At 38.0% G+C, this 20444-nt stretch overlaps 1 protein-coding gene across 1 annotated transcript in view; it reads right to left on the bottom strand.

Moving 5' to 3' along the window:
- The window catches only part of HDAC9 (histone deacetylase 9), a 452635-nt gene that overhangs the window by 5705 nt on the left and 426486 nt on the right, over window positions 1–20444 (bottom strand). The window contains exons 26-27 of the mRNA XM_071560871.1: window positions 13515–13599; window positions 8270–8423 (exon numbers count right to left, since the gene is read on the bottom strand). Of these exons, the coding sequence (XP_071416972.1) occupies window positions 8270–8423; window positions 13515–13599 (239 nt within the window). The remainder of the gene's footprint in view (window positions 1–8269; window positions 8424–13514; window positions 13600–20444) is intronic.

The following is a 20444-nucleotide window of genomic DNA, read 5'->3' as shown; positions in this document are numbered from 1 at the left end:
AAATGCAAATTAATAAATAAGATGTTTACGAGTTAAATCTTGTAAGTCAGTATAATAACTGGTCTCGGTCAAAAATCCCTCAGAAAGCACAAACTCATGAGACCCCATGGAAAGAAAAGTAGTTAATGGGGGCTTGCTTGGGCTTTGCTAGTTTACTCAGCAAGGAGGCCAGAGAATTTCAAATGAATCTGGAATGTATTAAAGTCTTTCCAATGAAAAATGTAGTATGTCTTTAAACTATTTTATAAAGGTTATTCCTTTATGATTTGGAATGATCACAGCTAGCATGTTGAAAAATATGTCAGTGAATGATATATGAAAAAGAAGATGTTTTTCAGACTAATCACTTTCCAAAGGGTATTGAACCTAAAAGATTATTAATCTATAAACCTCAAAACTTTTGTTCCTCACTACATGGTAGAGAATGTTTCCTATGTAAAGTAACCGTTGTAGCACTCTCATTCCCAAGAGGCAAGGTGAAGCCCTTTTTTACTCCTCTTGCATTGTTCTGGTTTACAGCAGACACCACATAGTGGCAGCCAGAGTGGGATGAAGCCCAGCCTGCTGCTGAGGTCCTCAGGCTTGATAAAGGATCATGTACCATGTGGGGAAATCATAGATAGTTTGTATTGCTGTTGTGCTGAACACACACTTCCACTTTATCCAGCAACTTTTGGGAGGCCTGAACAACCTCTGGCATAACACAGAAGTGCAAGAAGCCCTTATTAATCATCCAGAACGTTGTGGGTCTCTCCAGAAAGAGAATAATTTGGAAACGGATGACAGCTCAGTTTTCAGGTACTGCTGTGAGTAAGCAAATAAGAAGCAATAGTTGTCAATAGAATTCAGTTGGAGATTGGAAGAGCAGGAAGAAGTGAAGCTCTGGAAAACCTCTGGAAGTGGGAATGGGGGTTTGGGATAATTATAAGAACTTAAGGAAGCAGTACATGCAACAGTCTGTTCACATGTACTTGGCTTCTGGAACTGACATTCTCTTGACCGTAATACAACTGGGAGGATCTTATTCAGGGCTTTTTTCCTGGGAAATTTTTCACTGACAAGGGTATTTCTGTGTGCCAGGAAGCACTCAGACATCGAGTGCTATATTCCAACAATAGGCCAATATTCTCTATCAGCCAGAGTGAAAGAACCAATAAAAAATTTTATATGCAAGTACCAGGTGCAAGGTCCTTTTTGGAAAAGGAGAGGAGGTTAGAGTGCCCTAGCAACTGAGCTGTTGTTTCTTAGTGTGGGTACTCCCACAGCCTGCTTCAGCCTCCTTTTGAAAACTTATATGTATGCTTTAACTTCACTTGATTAGTGTCAGAGAAATCACTGGATCTAACCAAAGGCTTATCACTGAAAACATGGGGTTTTTATGAGATAACAGTCAGGCCAGAGCTTTGTGTGAGAGCCAGTACACTCTCGGGCCCATTTTGCCAAAATCAAAAACTCTCAAAAGAAAAATCAAGGGCGCAGAATCTGACAGGCCAAATTTATGTTACTTCAGCTTTGTCACTGTTAGTTACATCAATTGACTCAGTCTTTCTGTAGCTGTCAGGAAGTTGGCATAAAAACATAAAACAGGCAAACCCCCCTATCACGTATTGTAGTCTCTGACTGGTTCCTTGAGATGCAGCTGTGAGCTCAAGTCTCATCTGAACCGATTCCATGGGGTCAGCAGATTCAGAAAGACACCAATTGAGACAGTAATGATTGTAGAGCCTCAAGTGTGATTTTTCTCCAAGGCTTCATTGTGGCTCATTTAAACTGCAAGTTCCTAGGAGCTGAGCCTTCTTGCATTCACTCTCTTTATTTTGATGTGCTGGGAAGCGTGCTCACCTTTAGATCTCTATAGATACAATTCTGACTATGGCAGAATGAAGTAGTTTCTTTGCAGTTAATGCTAAAGAAAATGTTCCTGTTTAAATCTTAGAACAAAATAAACAGATGAGGCAAAACTCCTACCTCTTATATGGACAAAAATCTTATCTCCTGTATGGCTAAAATCTGGAAGAACATGTGATATCTTAAGTATTGTTCTGTGGCCATTGAGAATAAATGTTATTTATGAGAATATTATTTAAAATAATTCATATCTAAAATTTTAGAAAACTTAATATTTGAGAATACAAATAATCTCACTACATCATCCAAAAAAGTAAATGTTTCTCTTACCTGAATTTTAAAATTAGAATTATAGAAATTCCTCTTAGCTACATCATCACACATATAAAAATAAAAATTCAAAGTATGTTTCCAAGTTACAGAAACTGCTGAACAAAAGATAGATTTTCTGGGATTGTATGGCTGTTTTATGCCATGATCTGTTCCTAATTTAACTCAGCTATCTCAGAAAAGATCATTGTAATTGAAAAGCGATCCTCCTGTAGCAGAGAGCTGGGAAAGAGAGGTACATTTCTATATCATGGAGATGATTCGGAGAGACTCTAAAGATATTAAATAAGAGATTCTAAGTGTATATCCTAGTAAAAATGGACTTGGATCAAAGAGATCAAAGAGATCCAAGTGACCAAAATAGATCAAAGAGAAAGGAACTAAAAGTAAAAACCATCCTAGCTTGAGAGCAGAATAAGGTAACTACACACATACTCTCAAAAGAGGAAGCAATGTCCAAATAAGGCAAATTAAATAGAATACAAACTCTGGCAAGTTAAATGTAAACCCTCAATGAAGCAGACCAAAGGAGAGTCTGAAGAGCAACATATTAAAGGCATAAAGGATAATAATAAAAAGATCTTTCAAAATACATCAGAAGAAATGATCAAAGCATAAAAGGAGCATCAAGGAAGGTAGACCGCAAAAGCAAAATGAACTATTTATATCTGGGTTCACTAGAGAAGTGTCAGGGAAATTTTATTATTTGCAGATGAACTGTCTTAAATTGAATCAGCACTAGAACAAACCACTATACCAAACATTTGCAAATTTCTAAGAGCAGATGATATTTATCCATTAACTTCCAGGGGAATGTGATTAGGATGATGTTAAAAAAAACCCCAGTCTTTGAGCATATTCTACAGCTTAACTTGGCATTCACATAAGAGGTAGAGAAGGCAAGAAATGCAGTGACCCTTCTGAAAACAACAGGAGATACAGTAAGCCTGTATGGGGAAACTGAAAACAGCTATAATCAGTGACAGGCATTTAGGTAGCAGTAATTGGGGTAAGAGTTAGCTCTTAACACTTATAAAGATGATAAACCTTACAAATTTATTTAAAGTTTCTGAAGGAAATTAGGGAAGAGGGATCAAATTACATGCCTGGGCAAAGGAAGTCTTCCAACAATTTTATCCAAGTCCTTTAAGGAACCCAGGTTATGAGAGAAGGTCCTCTCACAGATTACCAATCCATGAACAGGAGGAAATAGAAAATAACATTGGTGAATTTTCATCAAGGAGCTTCTCAGAAAGACTAGGCAGACTACCAGTAGATTTAGGTGATAATGTTTGCTGATGATGACAAATTGCCAATACTAATCAGTTATAAGATGCCTAAGACCATTTCTGAGTGGAAAAGAAGGTAAACAAACACAAACTAATACAGAATACACAAAACAGGTGGGAGGACAGCTTTAACTGTTTTAACAGTGATAGCTAAAACTGAGAGCTTGGAGTTAATGGTAGTAGAGCAGAGAGCAACAGAAACAAAAAAACCCCAATACTAAGCTACAGTGTAAATCCACAATGTGCTCAGCACCTGGAGTCCTGCACTCAGTTCTTACTCCATCTCACAGAAACTACCAAAAGCACAGAGAGGGACAAAAATCGTCAGAGGTAAGAAATTATCTTCACACTAAGAGGAATACAGAGTCCTGAGAAGCTGAAGCCGCTAGAACCAGAAATGGGGCAAAGATTATGAGCAAGAAATGAGCTGGTTTCCTTTCTCACAATACAAGAACTAGAGGTTCCCCAGTGATTTTATTGGTTAATAAGTTTAGAGCAAAATAAAAAGAAGTTCAATGCCTAATGAGGCTGTGGGATTCACTATCAAGTACCAAAGGTATAAGCTGGTTCAAAAAAGTTTCAAAAAGTTTCTGCCTGTGTATATCCCTTGGAGGCTTTTACACAGGATGGGTCAGATAAATCTGTCGAGATCTATCAACTCACCAGAACAAGGCTGGCTCTCAATCTCCTCTGCTTCTGGTTCTTTTCTTTATGCAACCACCACTGGGGGAGGAGAGAAAGGTGGGCAAGATAAGGCTGCAGGATGACCTGGAGAAGCAGCTCCTGTGGGGTATGGCCCAGTAGGTGCTGGTTACTCAGCACAGCTGAGGTAGGTATCAAAATAGTGAAAAGGCAAGGGAAGCCTTATGAGTTGATACACAAATACCACAAGTGTCCCTGAATTGTGGCTAGCCGTACCCCATGATTCAATGAGTTGCACTAGTATATAATATAGTTCAATGTTAGTGAAACTGCAACTGGTAGCTCTGTAAAACTAAGAGTAAAAAATTATAATTTATTTTCATTTCCATTTGAGTAAAATTCATGCTCAGCTGAATCAGAGCCATAAAGTCAAATTCTGATAAATGCCATCTCAAGATTTACTGTTTCCTGTAAAAACAGTAAGTGCAAAAGATATCCTTCCATACCCTTTTCTTTTTCCATTTTAAGAAGAAACATTCAGAAGCTCCAATGTATCAGGGGCAGCAGGGTACTGAGTATTTTCACAGCACGATTTCTGAAACAGATATCTGGCCAAAGGAAAATTCTAATCGGCAAAACTGTATTTCACATAGGGAATAAAGAGATACCAACACACAAAATTTCTAGTAGTTACAAATGTTTTATAGAGCATGTCTGTTCCTTTGATTGCATCTGTAATTAAATCTGTGTTAGCATCATGGATGTTTTCTTGTCTATCCACAAACTCTTTTTTCCATACCTGCCCTCTTCTGAAGTCTATAATCAAGATTCAATTGGACCTTAAAATGTAGAGCTGTGTTTTGGTAAAATAAAACATCAAAAGCATAGCAGCTTTTCACATTTTTCTTCATTTACCCTGCCAGAGAAAATCGAGTAAAAAAGTAATCAGCACTGTCACTTGAAGAAATGAAAGAAAGAGAGAAGAAAGAAATAGCAATACTTAATATGGGCCTTAGCCAGGAGCATTTTATCCTTTATTCATCAGTGGTAAATGAGTCAGATATAAGTTGGCCAGGAAAAGAGCTGTTTTACCCAAAATCTGAGTTTAAAGTGAGTCATCTCACTCCAAACATTAATATATCCTCCAACATAACTGGCAAGAGTTTCCCACAAAGAGACTCTTGCTGCTGCTCTCTTCATCTGGCAGCCTGACCATCCAGAGCTGAAGTTGACAGGATCTCTACCATCAAATCAGTGAAACAGGATTAGAGTTGTAGGCCAGAACTATCAGCCTGGCTGACTGTGGTGGGAATTAAGAGGAAGTAAATTGACTCCTGGTGTAATGAAGAAGCCCTTCAGGTCACCTTGTCAGCCACAGTGCTTTCTGCTCTGATCCCCCCTACCTGTCACAAACAACTCTCCCAAGCAAACACTCAATGCAAAAACTTGCAACAGGTCTTCAGAAGGTGACCCATCCACAATAGTAGGAGAAAGGGCACATCTACAGTGTTCTTATAAAGAGAGCTTGAGACTTTACATGACTCCTCACATCCCTGCAGCCCCGTGTTTGCCACAGGAAGCGGCTGGAGAAGGAGAATTGCATATGTGGTTCTTTATTACAACAAACATTAAAAAATGTGAAAAAGCAAAGTTGAACTCACCTCTACCTCACTGAATTTTGTGTTGGTATGTGCCTATGAAACGAACAGTGTGCTTATATGAAATGAATGATATCAGACAGAACCAAAAGTGTGCAATGTCACAGAATCAGTCCCTAGACATCCCATAATGAACTTCCATTCATGTTCAAAGTGTAGCCAGGTCCTCTCAGGTCTTCCTGCAGTTCAGAGGACCACCAAAATCAGACCTTCAGGGCAACAATTTTTGATTCCATATTATTCCTGAACTTCAGGAAGCAAACAAAGAGAATGATGCCCAGGAGACTCAGAAACCTATCACATTTGGACTAACAATCAGTGGGACATGACTTTTTTTGTCCTGTCATTCTCTGATGGCAATCTGGCTTCATGAGACTTCTTTGTGGGTGACAAATGTGGAAGCAGGCTCCAGAACACATGTGTAGGCTTTACTTTTGTGCTGCTGACAAAAGTCTCCAGCACCACAGAAGATATTTTAAATGACGACATTCTTCCACAAAAAAATTCATCTCAATGGATTGGTCCTTGTAAGAGTCCAAAACTGAGGAAGTGTAATGAATCTGGCAGCCACATGAATTCCACTAATGTACATTTCAGCACACCTATTTTTTTTCCATTTTTCTCAGCTCTGCAATGAAATTCTGTTTTTAGAATGAGTGGGAACTGTCACAGGTTATCAGTTAGTAGGTAAAAAGTACAATAATTAAGTGCAGCATTAGCCAAAGGGTTATTGTTTTTGAATCCTGTAGGATCAGCAGTTGTTCTCAGTAGCTGCAGATTTAAGTGAGTGGAGGCACATAACAAATACAATTCTTGGTTATTCGTAGAAATGTGAAAATACATAAAATGAAGAATACCCTTTTCCAGACAATTAAAAGCTTTGCTATATTTGACTACACTAGTTCCAGCACTTTAACTAAAAGTCTTTATATATCAGAGCTATGCACACACATATGCATCTTTCTGTCCCTAGGCAGCAGAAGCATCTCATAGCTGTTAGAAATTGATATGGAAACCCTTACATTATTCCTTAGCTGAGCACTGATTAGCATAGTCACAAATCTAAAATACATCTTGTGTTCATCATGGATTCTTCTCTAAGCTTTTGTGAATTTCCAATAATACTAGCACAAGAATAGCCATACCATATTAAAATGCAATTACCACTGAAAAGGTAATTATGAAAATACTGTGAACTTTACTAGCAAGCTCTACTCCCTGTGTCTCTCTTTGAGCTGTGCCTCTTAACTCACTGACAGATGAGTGTTCCCACTGTTGTAAGAGATGTTCACTCCCAAACACATTCATAGCTTTGAACACTGCACTAGTCCCCTGGGTGCCTATCAGTTCAGTTCTGATTAAAAGATCCAACGTGGGAGACAAGAATTGAAACAAATAAGAAGAATTTATTTAAAAAATAAGTTGTCACAATATGGGAGGCATGGACCCTTCTGGCTTTGTTCCCACCACTGCTCTGCCTACCCACAGCTCACTTCTTTCTTTCCTGTTGCTACAGCTCTGCTCCACACCCTGCAGGGAGCTGATGAGTCTCCTTATAAGGCTTTTTTCATATTTCCTCCTTCCTCTTCTGTTTTCTCTGTCTGATGGAAACTGAGTGCTTCCATAACATTTTGGATCTTCCTCTACTGGTGAAGACTAGAATTGTTTGTCCTTAAAATGAAAAAATAGGAAACTCTAAAAACTTCTGTGGTGACTTTTCTGACTGTAGATGACACAGTATTCAGTGGCTATAGATTTTTCTTTTTTTCATCTGTAATTGGTAAAAAACACAACAGCACTTTCTGTATCATTTTCTCAATTTGGAAATTGAAAACAATCTTCATTAATGTAAAAAGCAGATGACAAACTGGAAACAACAATGTTTTTGTCGATCTACCTTCAGCTTGGTACACAGAAAATGTTGGCCCTAAGCCTGGGCAGAATTAGTTTAAGTTTTATACAGGCACCATTCCATTGCTTCCAGGGAAGTAACTTTTAATGCCTGTCTAATATCATTTAATAATGATTTAAGTCCATCCTTATTAAATTTATCTGACTGTGTGTTAAACACCTTCCTAGAAAATTAAAACTAAAACAGATTTGAAAAGCTTCCAATGAGAAAAGAATATGGTTGATTACACTTGATCATGTCTATTTACCTCATATGGATATTGCACTTTTTATGCACTAGTGATCATCAGACACAGGAACAAAACAAAGTTCTTGTACTAATCATGAGCTCCAGTAAAGAAATAGTCACACCAAAAAAACCAAACCAAAACAAAACAAAACACACACACATACAAAAAAACCCCAAACCAAACCTGCTAGCGCAGAATACCTCTGCTTCCAGAGGCCAAGTGAGAGTACTCAAATCCAGGGATGAAAAATTCCAGTATCCCAATTAGCAGATAATTTTAACACAACTCTAGTCTATCTATTTCTTCATCTCCCTTGGCTGAAGCAAAAGGCTTGTTCTTTACAATGATTTTATACACTTACCTGCTGCCTTCCTGAGGGATACACTGCTCAACATCCACTGAAAGAGAGGCCATAGCAGATACTGTTTCTGTCTCCTCCCTCTCTTGTTGCTGAAACTCAGCCAAAGCACAATCCACTGGCACAGAGTATGGCTCCACTGACTTCCAGTACTTGCCTAAGGAAAACATGTAATAATTTATGGGAATTTTAGCTAGCACAGTGGTGGTACAAGCACAGTAATCAGTTAGTTCAAGACTGAGTGATTATAATTTAAAATCACTGTGGTGTAAGCAGTTCAGTTGAAATTTCAGACTGCATGAAGACATATATTTTTAAACCTAAGAATGCCAAGTTGGAAAATGTTTCATTCCAAGGGCTGTGTCACACCCCTCCCCAGAAGGTAATAAACTGGAGGAGTAACACACAGACTTAATGTAGCCTTTATCTATACAAGGTGAAGAGAGTTCAGAGTAGGTTAATAACTAGAAGCTCTGATATGGCAGATAGTCAATGCATATACAGCAAAATGTAAAAAAAATGTACACTGTTGTACAAAGTGCTCAAACAGCACTGTACTGAAAAGGAAAAAAGTCAGAAATGCCAGCTCGGACTGAAGTAGTGTTGCCAGAACAATCAAGTTTGTTAGTCCTGGATGTTCTTTCTCCTCCAACCTCAGGGCGTATACTAGAACAATAATTTATTTAAAACTTTCATATATGAACTTCCTGTTGCTGGAAAGCTGCCAGGTATCATAAGGAATAGAGCCTTCTGGTTAGCTGTGTAAAATTTGCCATGTACAAACACAGCAGTGGATTAAAAACATGAATATTTTCAGCTTTCTGCCTGCAACAGAAGAGCTCCTCAGGTGACACAAACAATAATGGCAGGAGACTCATCCTCAACATATAAAATGGTCTGCTACTGCAGTGCTATTAATAAACAGGTGGATTATTGGTAACCATGTGAACAACTAAGAATTTACCTATATATTTCTTACAGTCCAGCAAAATACTGAGCACTCACTAATTGCCAGGTGGATGACACCTGGGTATTAGGAGCTTTGGGGAGTTTGGACCAGAGCTTATTCAATGTTTAGCAAGAAGCTTTCAGCAGCTGCTACAGAGGTTGGATCAGGGTACTTATCTGAGAATTGCAGAGAGGGTTTCAACAGCTGTGAAAGAGTGGGGATCAAGTAGGGGAGTTTTCTGAGGACTAAAAAGAGGACTTTGGCAGCTGGGCAGTGGGCTGAGCTGAGGTGCTTATCCGGAGGCTGGCTGGAAGCTTTGACAGCTGGGAGGCCATGCTAACAGTGGTGGTGCCTGTGCTGCACATAGGCTGATGAAAAATGCCTCTTTCGTTAACAGAGTTTTAGGCTTTTGGAAAGACGAACTTTTCCCTCTAGTGAGAAAGCAGCTGTCAATAAAGCCAGAAAATGTCTTTATTCAAAAACATCCTTGTAAGATGAAAGCCCAAGTCAATCTTCAAGAACAACCAGCGAGCATGGCCAGACTGTTTCTTTGAACTCTAATAGTGTGCACGTTTGAGTAGTTAGCAGAATCTTTAAATAACGGGGACCTTCTGGGGATAAAATGTGAAGTGTATTAAATATCCTACAAAGTTGAGATTAAGTGTTAGGAGGTTGGCTTTGCTCCAAAAACATGAAAGACAGAGCTAAAACGTTATATACATAACAGTAGGCTCAATGATTGGATCCTGGCAAATTTTATAAATACAAGACAAAATATTCTCTATTATTACTGTGCTCAGAAACTGTATTCTGTATTCACTAAAAAATACACTAAAAATGAAAACAAAAAAGTTATATGGGCATTCCACAATGTTCTCACTGATCATATGTGCAAAAGTCAGTCTTTGCAATATACACCCAATTCAAACCCTATAATTTATGAGCTAAATGTTCACAGAGTGGGTGGGGGGTTTGTTGCAGAAACAGATGTGCAAGAAAATCAAATCTGTTGGCATGGGAACAATACCCCCTTTTGCCTATAAAAGAAATGAACCCATGTTCACTGCTGGAGTTTTCAAGGGCTCTTATTCATAAAATAAAATATTAGTACCCAGCTACCACTGTGTTGCTCTCCTGCAGCAACAATAAAACAACATCAGTGAGGATTGCTACATCACATTCATTCATTCACACACAGGCTCATACACCAGCTGCCCCCTGAATCCTGACTTTCTTGTAACATTAAAACTCAGGACCATTTCAAACATGTTAGTGGGCTCTCTGTGCCCATTTAACTGCCCTTCACTCCCAGGCAATAGGTGATTTTCCTTCTTTCCCTGCATTGAGCATTATGAGAGGGGCTTCAGTGATAAAGAGAGTCGAGTCAGGCCAGGACACAGGTAATAGCACCTATGCTGCAGTGAAGGATCCTGGAGGAGGGAAATACATGGCAGGATGTTTGTGGGTTTGTGGAAGGAAATTTTAAGGCAGTCTCAATTAGGAATAGCATCCAGGTAACAGCAGGTAACTCATGCAAAGAGGACTTTGTGATTCTTGTGAAAAAGCAATGATAGATTTTTCTTTAAAATCATGAACCCTTAGTTTACAGACACCTGGGATAAGCAGAGCAGCTTTGCAAGCTCCTTTTTATCTAGGACAATGTTTATGTTTTATACGCAAAATGTGGAGGTCTTGAATGTGTGCTCAGCCAAAAGATTTGCAGGCAAAGTGTTGTGGAATGGAGAGGCAATCATAGCATGCAGCCGCAAAGGAGGTTTGTTAGAAGTCCTAGGTATGCTGTGGATTGACAATTAAATGAGCTCAAAAAGCATCTGCCTCATATTGCTCACATCTCTGAAAATGACATTTCTACTTTGCTGAATTGGAATGTGAAATTCTACCAGTCCTGCTACATTTATTGAGTAGAACTTGGTAGAGCTCAGGGGAAAGAATGAAGCATGTTGATGGTTTCATTCATACAAAACTTGAGCAATAACAGCTTGTAATAAAACCCAAAGAAATCAAATCAGTCTTCTAGGTATGCTTTAGCTTTCAGCATGAAAATGTGCGTAAGTCTCCCTCAAAGATTTGTTGGAAAACTGATTATTACCAGGAAACAATAAAAGGGAATGTTTCTGTCAGTGTTACAGACAGTTTTAATTGCCTTTCATAGATAATTTGGACATGCTGCACCATGGCTTGGTTCAAAAAAAATAATGTTTGAGGGTGGTATTCAAACCAGTGAACGGGATTGTTTAGAAACAGCATATTATATGGGTGTGTGAACTACTATTTCCAAATATATTAAATTTCCAGAGGATCTTTGGATGACTGTCACAAACAAAATATTTATATGAATTCTATTCTAGTTAGAAAAAAGTTGTTTCTTATTTTCTAAGTATTGTAGCTTCAACTTTTAAAAAGCCCAGAGGAGGGACTTACTTGGTCTCAAATATTGCTAATATTCATTATGAAAGTTGGATCACAGAAATGCAAACCCAATATATGTGCAAGGAATGACCCAAACAAATCAGGCTTTCTCAGTATTTCTTGAGGTGCCACTCCACAGCCTAACGCTCTCCAGCCTGCATTACTCCCTATAATATTCAACATGTACTTGCTCCTTGTAGTTAGATCTAAATATGCATCCTCCATAAGGCTGCACTGAACTTCCTCAGTGCTCCTTTCTGTCATCCAAGCATATTCCTTTCTAATACTTGAACTCTCTCCAGACAAAATGAGGTATACATAAATCTTTAGGTGAGATCTGCAAGAAAAGGCAGAATATTGAGTATGAATAATTCCAAACTCTGAGCAGCCTCACTTAGGTTCCAGAAGAACAGCCCACTAGACTGCTTGACTGTAGCAATTCAGCTCAAACCTAAGTGTGACAAAATTAAGTCACTATGCAGAGCTTTGGACTAAGATTTCAGACTTACACTATATATTTGCTCTTAAATCCATGCCTCCTCTCTCAACTGTTATAATTTGTGTGTATTTCTAGTAAAGACACTATGCCTTTCTAGAGGCACTTCTTGTTTGTTTCTCAATTCATCCCTTTTTCAGTTTCAGATCCATTTTCTGTTAAATATATGTCTTATTTCAAACAGAATTGCTTCTCCTTTCCCTCTGTCTGTGGCCTGTGTGCAGCATTCTGCCCTTATTATAATTTGCAAACCTGTTCTATCTTGCACAGTACGTGAATGTCCTTAACTTGCTGACTCCTTCCAGATCATTAACAGATTGCTAACAGGGAATTTTAACTCTTGAGCTCCTCTAGGACATACAACTCAGCAAAAATTACTTACTGGAACATGCCACATGCAGCTAATTTACTCAGGGCATTTGCATATCTAGGTATCTACTGGATGTGAAGGATGAGTTACATACCCATAACAAACTTTATTTGTTACTTTATAGCTAAAATCAGATTGGGAAGTACTGCATGATCAGTGGATAATGCATGGTGTCACTATTAAAACCTGCATTTATTTTATGTATATGAATCTCAATTATTTGTGATTCATCTAAAATGAAAGAAAACACTTATTATCCATTTGTTACTGTAAAGAAACCAGAAAACATTAAAACACAGGAAGCTCCCACTGGCTTGGTGAAATGGTAGACTGCAGAAGATGAGAGAACTTAAGGGAAGTGTGCTCAGTTGGATTAAAGCAACTGATGGCATAGAGAAAGCTCTTCAGTGAGCAAATTCCCTGAAGCATCTGGGTAGTAAAAGGATTGGCGTCAGGGCAGAAAAGTGAAGCAATAACATACTCTCTGCACCAGAAAGAGAATAATGAATTTTTTTTAGCATTGTTCCTGGATCAGTGCCCAGTTTGAGCTTTATAGCTTTATCTCAAGCTCCTATGCAGCTCAAAGTGAGTACCTTGTAAAGGGCTGCACAAACAGAATCTGAAGAAACTATTTGTCAGAGCTCTAATTTGCCTTTCTGTTATTGTCCCTCACTGGCAAACATCTATTTCATTCAAGCTGTTCTGGAATGGATAGATTCGGAAATATTTGGGAATATTCAGGAATCAGAAATATCTAAATAATTTCAATGTGTTCATTTTTCAAGGCTAAATACACAGCAGAGACAATGAGATGTCAAAGAAACAAAAATAAAAGCATATATATATATAGATATATATATAGATATATATTAGATACAGCATTTTGGTCTCTATATAAAACTATTGTCCACTCTTTTCTCTGAAACAATAATGTCTATGACATTAATTAATAATAAAATAACCCCAATCCCACTAACCCACCAACTCAAACTGAGAAACATACTTTGAATTTCAGTGGTCTTTTTTAAAGAAGCTATTGCATTCATATTGGGGATTTGGTGCATAATATCTTCCGGGAGAGGCTCCAGCTGAAAGAATAGAATAGAATAATATAAATATTCAATAAACCACAGAGACATAAAACAAACTGAAGCAATCTAATCCTCAGTAAAAACTCAGCCCAAGAACTGGTTAACATTTTGCTGGTATCAGTTCTAAATGTATAGCCATGATTTTGTTTTCCGTTTTCCAGCCATGTAATTGAATTCCAAGGGGCTTTTCTATTGGCTGCAAGACTAATCTATGAAGTCTCTGAAGCAGGTGCATGTCTGTGTATTATTCATTAAAAAAATGCTAGTTATTTGTGTAATTTTTGCAGGTTTCTCACAAACCAAATTCCACTGCGTCTGTATACGCAGCTGGGCACTCCAAACAAGACCTTGCTGAAGCCACACTGGAAACAAAGTGTGCACTCTATTATCTTTATTTTTCTGGTATTATTACATCTAACCATCTTACACATTTTAAGGTTTATAGGGGAAAACCATAAAACACAGCTGCTTTTACTAACTTTACATTAATTTCAAATAAAGTGGTAGATAAAAAATGGTTATGCAGATCAACAGTAATTTCTCTAAGTAATTTTTTTATAGAATCAGCTGCATTTTAATTAACCAGTTTTAATTGTATATTCTCTTGAGTAGGTCTGCATTAGCAGAAAGAAGTATTCAGTTACTGCATAGTTATTTTTGTCTTGAAATGGATAAACATACCAAGCAAACTGTATTTTGAAATCCATTCACATATGATTTTTTACCCACCTTCCATACATTTTCTCTTAGACAAAGGGTATTAAATTGTTTGGGCTAAATGTTTCTTCTTTTGCTCTAATAGCTATATTCTCTGCTTTGAGTCCAGCCAGCTTTTGTGCAGCCCCATGTAGGCTGCCATGGCTGGGTGTGCAGGCGAGCTTCCTGAGGAGTAGCAACTGTGTCAAGGTGGACCAAAAAGAACAATATCAATACCAATCTCTCCTCTCTAAAGCTAAGGAAGTTCAACCACCATTGACAGGAGACATCTGTACTGCAGACAAAACTTCTTTCTTAAGCATGCCTGGGTCTATTTTAAACTAGGTCAAGTGAAGCCCACCCAAGGAGCTTCCTCTGTGAAGTTAATAGTTCAGTAGTCATCATGCATTGTCCTCTCCGTTGCTACTGCTGCATTGCTACTCACCAACTAGATAAAATCAACTTTGATCCATGCACACAAAGTGGGAAGTAACTGCAGTGTGGATACTCCCTTAGTGGTGCTATTTTAAGCAAGTTCAGCTACAAATCCCAGAACTTCTGGGATCCAGCAGTGAATGCCTGTCAGCAATAAAGACATTGCAAATATCAGCAGTCTTTTGGAGTCTTGGTAAGTAAAATGAATAGGGCTGTTCATGTCATTATTGCCTTAGAAGCCCATATGGTACTGCAGCTGGAAGATTTTCTTGTGGCTAGAAACAATAGCACCATGTTTTGTTTTCAAATAGCATAAATTACTCCATTCTGCACAGTGACAAAATATGCAGAAAAGTGCTGGTTGGACTTGACTGGGTCCCAACTTTTCTTGGTTACCCAAGAGGCCAAAGTGCAAAGGAAGATTGCTGCTATCTAATATGTATCTTGGATTAGAACAAAGACAGTAATTACAAAACAAATAATATTGACATATTTGCAATTCTTGAACCACATTTACTTTATGATCTTCATAGGTTACTGCATTTGGTAACCGTTGCAGGTGCCTGGGGGAAAACTGTATCTACAAAAATGCCCATCAACAGATCAAGCTTTACAGATTTTAGAGCAATACCTTGAGTTACATAGATAAATATCATTTGGTTTATCACTAGTCACTTTCTGTTTAAAGTAATCTATCATTTGTCCAGGAAGAGTACAAAACTGAAGGTCTATTTGGTCATGCTGGGTACAGGAACACATAAGGGGAAGCAAACAGTAGGTTAAGATTCTGTTTTGAAAATTTCCTAGTTCCTAAGGCTTTGATGACCAATTCACTCCCCTGAAACAGAAAAGAATAGCTCCAGTCTATAGCAATGGGAATAATAGTAAAAGATATGGAATTGCCAGACTGCAGTATGTGAGAGCCATGTCTTGCTTTGCCCTTTGAATACCTTGAAATTTGTTATGCAGACTTTCTGTACTAAGTATTAAATAGGGAAAAACTGATGCAGAGACAGTTAAAGGAGATTATCTAATAAAAGGTAGATATTTTGTTGCCCTCTTTAGAACAGGATTTTCTCAGAAGCCAAAACAAAGGTTTGATTTTTCCTAATATATAAACCCCACCTCTTTATTTATCAGCATAGAAATAATTTTTTTAACAAGCAGGCTGCACTTGAATATCTAGACATAGCTGAATATTTTGAAATGGCAGGTGTGTTTTTAGGAATCAGTGTAGGCTTATGATTCCTTAAAGAAAGAGTGAAACATCCAACACTTACCCCAATCATTACTCCATCTGTTAACTCTACTAACAGATTTGTACACAGTGTGAGTATAATGCTGTTTTTTGGCCATTTCCTAAACTCTTTTTTCCACAAAATTTTCATTTTGTACACCAAACTTGGCTGAAGCAGACTCCTGAGCTGTTATGTCTTCTCACCCTTACAACCTTGGACCATCTTTTATATCAGGGCAACTTTATCAGGGTCCACAATAAAGTTCATTATATCATATACCCTGCTCAGCCCAAAATGCAGTATCATTACAAAACCACTGCAGAAATAAAGCCAGTGGGTTATGGCAGCTCTCTCTATACACTTTGAAACGAGACTGCCTGCATTCAAAAGAAGGATTTCTGTTGGCAGTTATCCACTGGCTGGATACAACTGTATAGACGTAGAGGCGTCTCTGGAAAATATCAGCAGTCAGACCCAACACTGAACAAAAGAAATCACTCTACACCTGGCATACATGGCACCATCACCTTCCCTCCTATACTTATTGGCATTCAGACCATGAAGTGTCTTAAATCTGGAGGCTAACAGAAAGGAAGCTGAAAATAGCACTGGAAATACACTATCAGGAAAGAAATCTTTCAGAGAAGAGCAGCTCAAATCTGCAGAAATTACCAAACCACTGGACAGACAGTTTAACCCAGATGCAAACGGCCACATTTTCAAAGCTCTTAAAATGGTTGAATTGGGCTTTTGTGCCGAAAGTAGCAGATGAAAGTAGAAACTGTGTCCTCTAATTTTCAAAGGAGAAAAAACAAGGTAAACGGGCAAAAATCACTTGGGCTGTCTAAATCTGCCAGAGGCATATTAACAAAAGTTTGAAGAAGGAATTAATGATGGAAATTTCATGTGGCCAGAAAGGGATCTGAATTGATCCTTGGGAACGTGGAGAGAATTTGAAACTACAGCAGTCTGTACTGAGATGAAAATTCTAGCAATATCCACACTGTCCTTAGCACTATCATGTTTAAAAGCACCAAGATTAGCTTAAGTGAAGATTGTTGCAGAGTACAGTTAGAGATTACTGACAAGTGAGGCAAGTGCAAGCATAAAGAAAAAAGCATAGAGCATCCTGCCAGAAGCAGAGAAAGGGAAGAAGGCAGACAAGTTTGTCAGGAATGCCAGGGCTGCAGGGGGAAGCACTACAACCCCCCTTCCCAGTTACACTGTGTAAAAAGCATATCAGCATATCAGCACAAAGACTGAGCTCTGTTGCTCTTATGGTTGCCTATGATTATGGAGGACTAAGTTAAAAGATCTCACAGCTTTGCTCATATTATATGTTCTTATATAAGCAATCTTCTTAATGTTTCTGCACTCTCTGTAAACAAAACACTTTGGGCAGGTATTTTTGTGATCCACTGTTACAATGCAGTATAGAAAAAAAAATCCACATTTCAGCAGAGAGTAAGTTCAAAAGCACAGAGTCATTAGCACCTACCAGTCCCTGATTTAAAAAAAAAAAAAAAAAAGTGGTGCCTTGGAATTATGTAACTTTGGAATCAGAATATTCACTGTTTCCTCAGCCAAACCACTTGCTGACTAGCACTGCCCACCTTGGGAACTTTGATGTCACCATGCTGGCCTCTGGCTCATAGATTGCTCCAGTTTCCTATCTCATCTAAACCTCTATTTCTAGGCTCTGAGTTTATGCGAGCAGCAGTTGACAGTTATCATAAAATCAGTGTTAATTATTTTCTAGTATTAGACTCAGTTTAACAATGAGGATGTGAGATTGTGAGCAAGTTTAACATGCAGTTCAAAATTGATCTCAGGCCCTATTCACTTCCACAAATATTTTCCATTTTGGAGAGAGAAATGCTTACCTGTTGTGGTAAATAACCCCTTTTAACACAGTTCAGAACCTCTTGGCAGCAAAGCTCATTGCCTAGCTGGCAAGCAGCCCCAGATTCATGCTGCATTCCACAAAGGAGAAAATGCCAATTTTTCATCATCAGCAGGAAAGCTGCAGAGTACGAGCTTTCCACTTAAATTACCACCCCCTCCTAAAAGCCAGCTCAACAGATTGTAAGAAAGAAGCACATACTTCACACTCTCCAAGAAAATTGTCCGGTGTAAGTTTTCAAGTATCCTTGGGAGCCAACCAATCACAATGTTTTGTCAAATTCTACTTCAGACTGAAATTCAAGCCAGAAGAATATTTACTAGAAGATGTTAAATTTAGTAACTTAAAAATGTTTTTACACTCAGGGCCAAATTCAGTGTTGGCCGCCACAGTCAATGAGAGCAGACATGCATCCTCCCTGCGCCTTTGTTGCAGGGTCCCGCTGGGCACAGCACACTGTGGACTGCACTTCTCTGCTTCCTCGTGCAAAGAAGAGCATGACCCCGTCTGTGACTAATTATCACTTGTTACAGACCACAGCAAACTGCTGTACCACCAAGAGCTGAGAGACACTCCCCAAACCTGTAGACAGATCAGAGGGACCATGACGTTAGACTGATTTCTGTGTCCCATGGAAATATCACACCCGTCTGCTTTAAAAGGGATGGGATGAAGGAAGAGCCAAATCCTTAGTTTTTTGACATAAAGAGCTCTGTCCTTGAAGAAATTCTTCCATACTCTTTCTGGCTGCAGAAGAATGCCTACCTGAATGCCTGGAAATAAGAGGCAAGATTTAACATACTGATCTCAGGGAAAGCTTAAATCCAAGTAATGCCTCTTCAAAAGTAATGTGGAGGAAAGAAAGCAGAACCTACCCTTGCATGTCTAGAGCATCTTACAGCCACCTGGCACCAAAAGTCATAGCTGAGGTCTTATAGCACCAAAATAGTGTGGAATTTCCACACTTCATGACAAAGCTTTTTGGGGAAAATCTCAATTCTCAATCCAATTTTCACAGACTTCTTGGAATAAAATACAAATCTGAACATTAATGATTGTTTGTTTGTTTTAAATTGAAGTAGTAAGTATATCTAGATTCAGTTTAAAAATGAGCGTTTAAAACTATATAGCCATCTGGGGAAACTTGTTGAATCATTTAAAGAGTATCACAATAAATAATTTAATTTTAAGCACATACATCATAATCTCAGAAATACTTATGTTTAAATGCAATGTGTTTTTTTCAATTATATGGATCCATCTTTTCTTTTGTTTTGACAGATGCTTTTTTAATGGACAAGTTCTCAAATCATGTTGAGAAAATTCAGGGATATTTTAAGGCAATTGATGGCCATCTTGCCTTTTCACTGTCCAGAAGGTTTCCATGTTTACATTTTGGATTTAAGGGAATCCAGCTGCTTAATCTCTTCTCATCTTTAAGGAAGATTTCCTTCCAAGGAGATAACCTACAGTGCTCCTAATTAGCTCTGCAAATGGTCAAATGGATTTTTCTCAAAGTGACATGGAAATTTTGTGCTTGTGACAGAAGCATGGAGAGGAAAATCTAAGATATCCAAAAATTTTAAAAGTAATTTTATATCTAAACTTTCTAATTAATAATTAATCTTTATAAAATTTATCCTTAACTTCAATTCTATAATTTCCTTTTTAGTTTGCCCATTATTTAACAGATTGTGCCATTTCAGATACTATAGGGTGTCTTGCCTGCTTTCTAGTTGCTGCTCACGTGTGTGGATCTTTTCTAAGTTCTACGTTAATTCTACCAGTTCTACACTCAATTTATTTAAAGAAGATTATTTGATAGGATATTCTTCTCCTAGTGCCTTCACTAACATTCTTTTAAGAGAAGATTGAAAAATTATCTTGCTGAAATTATCACTAAGCTATACATAAATAAGAACAAAATATATTTGTTTTGGATGTCAACCTGTTTTCCTTCTTGGTGATCAGAGAGAAATAAAGAAAAGAAAGCATTTTGCACTTGTAAATTTGGTATTACCTCTATATATTAGACCAGTGCTCCATCAAAGTTGGAAGCTGTGGCTAGCTTTACAATTTTTTAAAAAAATGTTATTCTGCTGGTAATAGAACATATGACACAGTGGATTTCTAATCCTCAGCACATGAATAAATACATCTGACAAACTGCAAGGTATCTCAGAAAGGCCTTTCCCAAACTTTCTAACTTGAGTTCAATTACATGTGTAGTGTTTAGAACTGAAGTTCATCTTGCCAGTGTTTTTAAACTAGGGTTGCACTGCATACCACTATTTGTGAAAGTGAAAGATAGATAATAAGTTACAATTATCCCATTAATTACCTGTAAAGAATTGCATTCAGGGAAGAATGCATCCCCAAATTACAGTGATAGGTTGTTAAAAAAAAAAAATCTGTCCTTGGCAGAACGTGCTTGGAATTTGCTGTGTAAGTTCATGATAGTAAGCTGAAGTCAAGCAATGTATATCCTGTGGGCAATGTGGCATATACTGCCATAAATCTATAAATGTCAACAGAGGTGCTGATTTCTAACTGCCAACTAGGTATCAGAC

This window comes from Pithys albifrons, chromosome 7, assembly GCF_047495875.1.
Source record: "Pithys albifrons albifrons isolate INPA30051 chromosome 7, PitAlb_v1, whole genome shotgun sequence".
NCBI lineage: Eukaryota > Metazoa > Chordata > Aves > Passeriformes > Thamnophilidae > Pithys > Pithys albifrons.
Note: the sequence above shows the minus strand (reverse complement) of the source record. Positions and strands in the feature narration are given on the sequence as shown.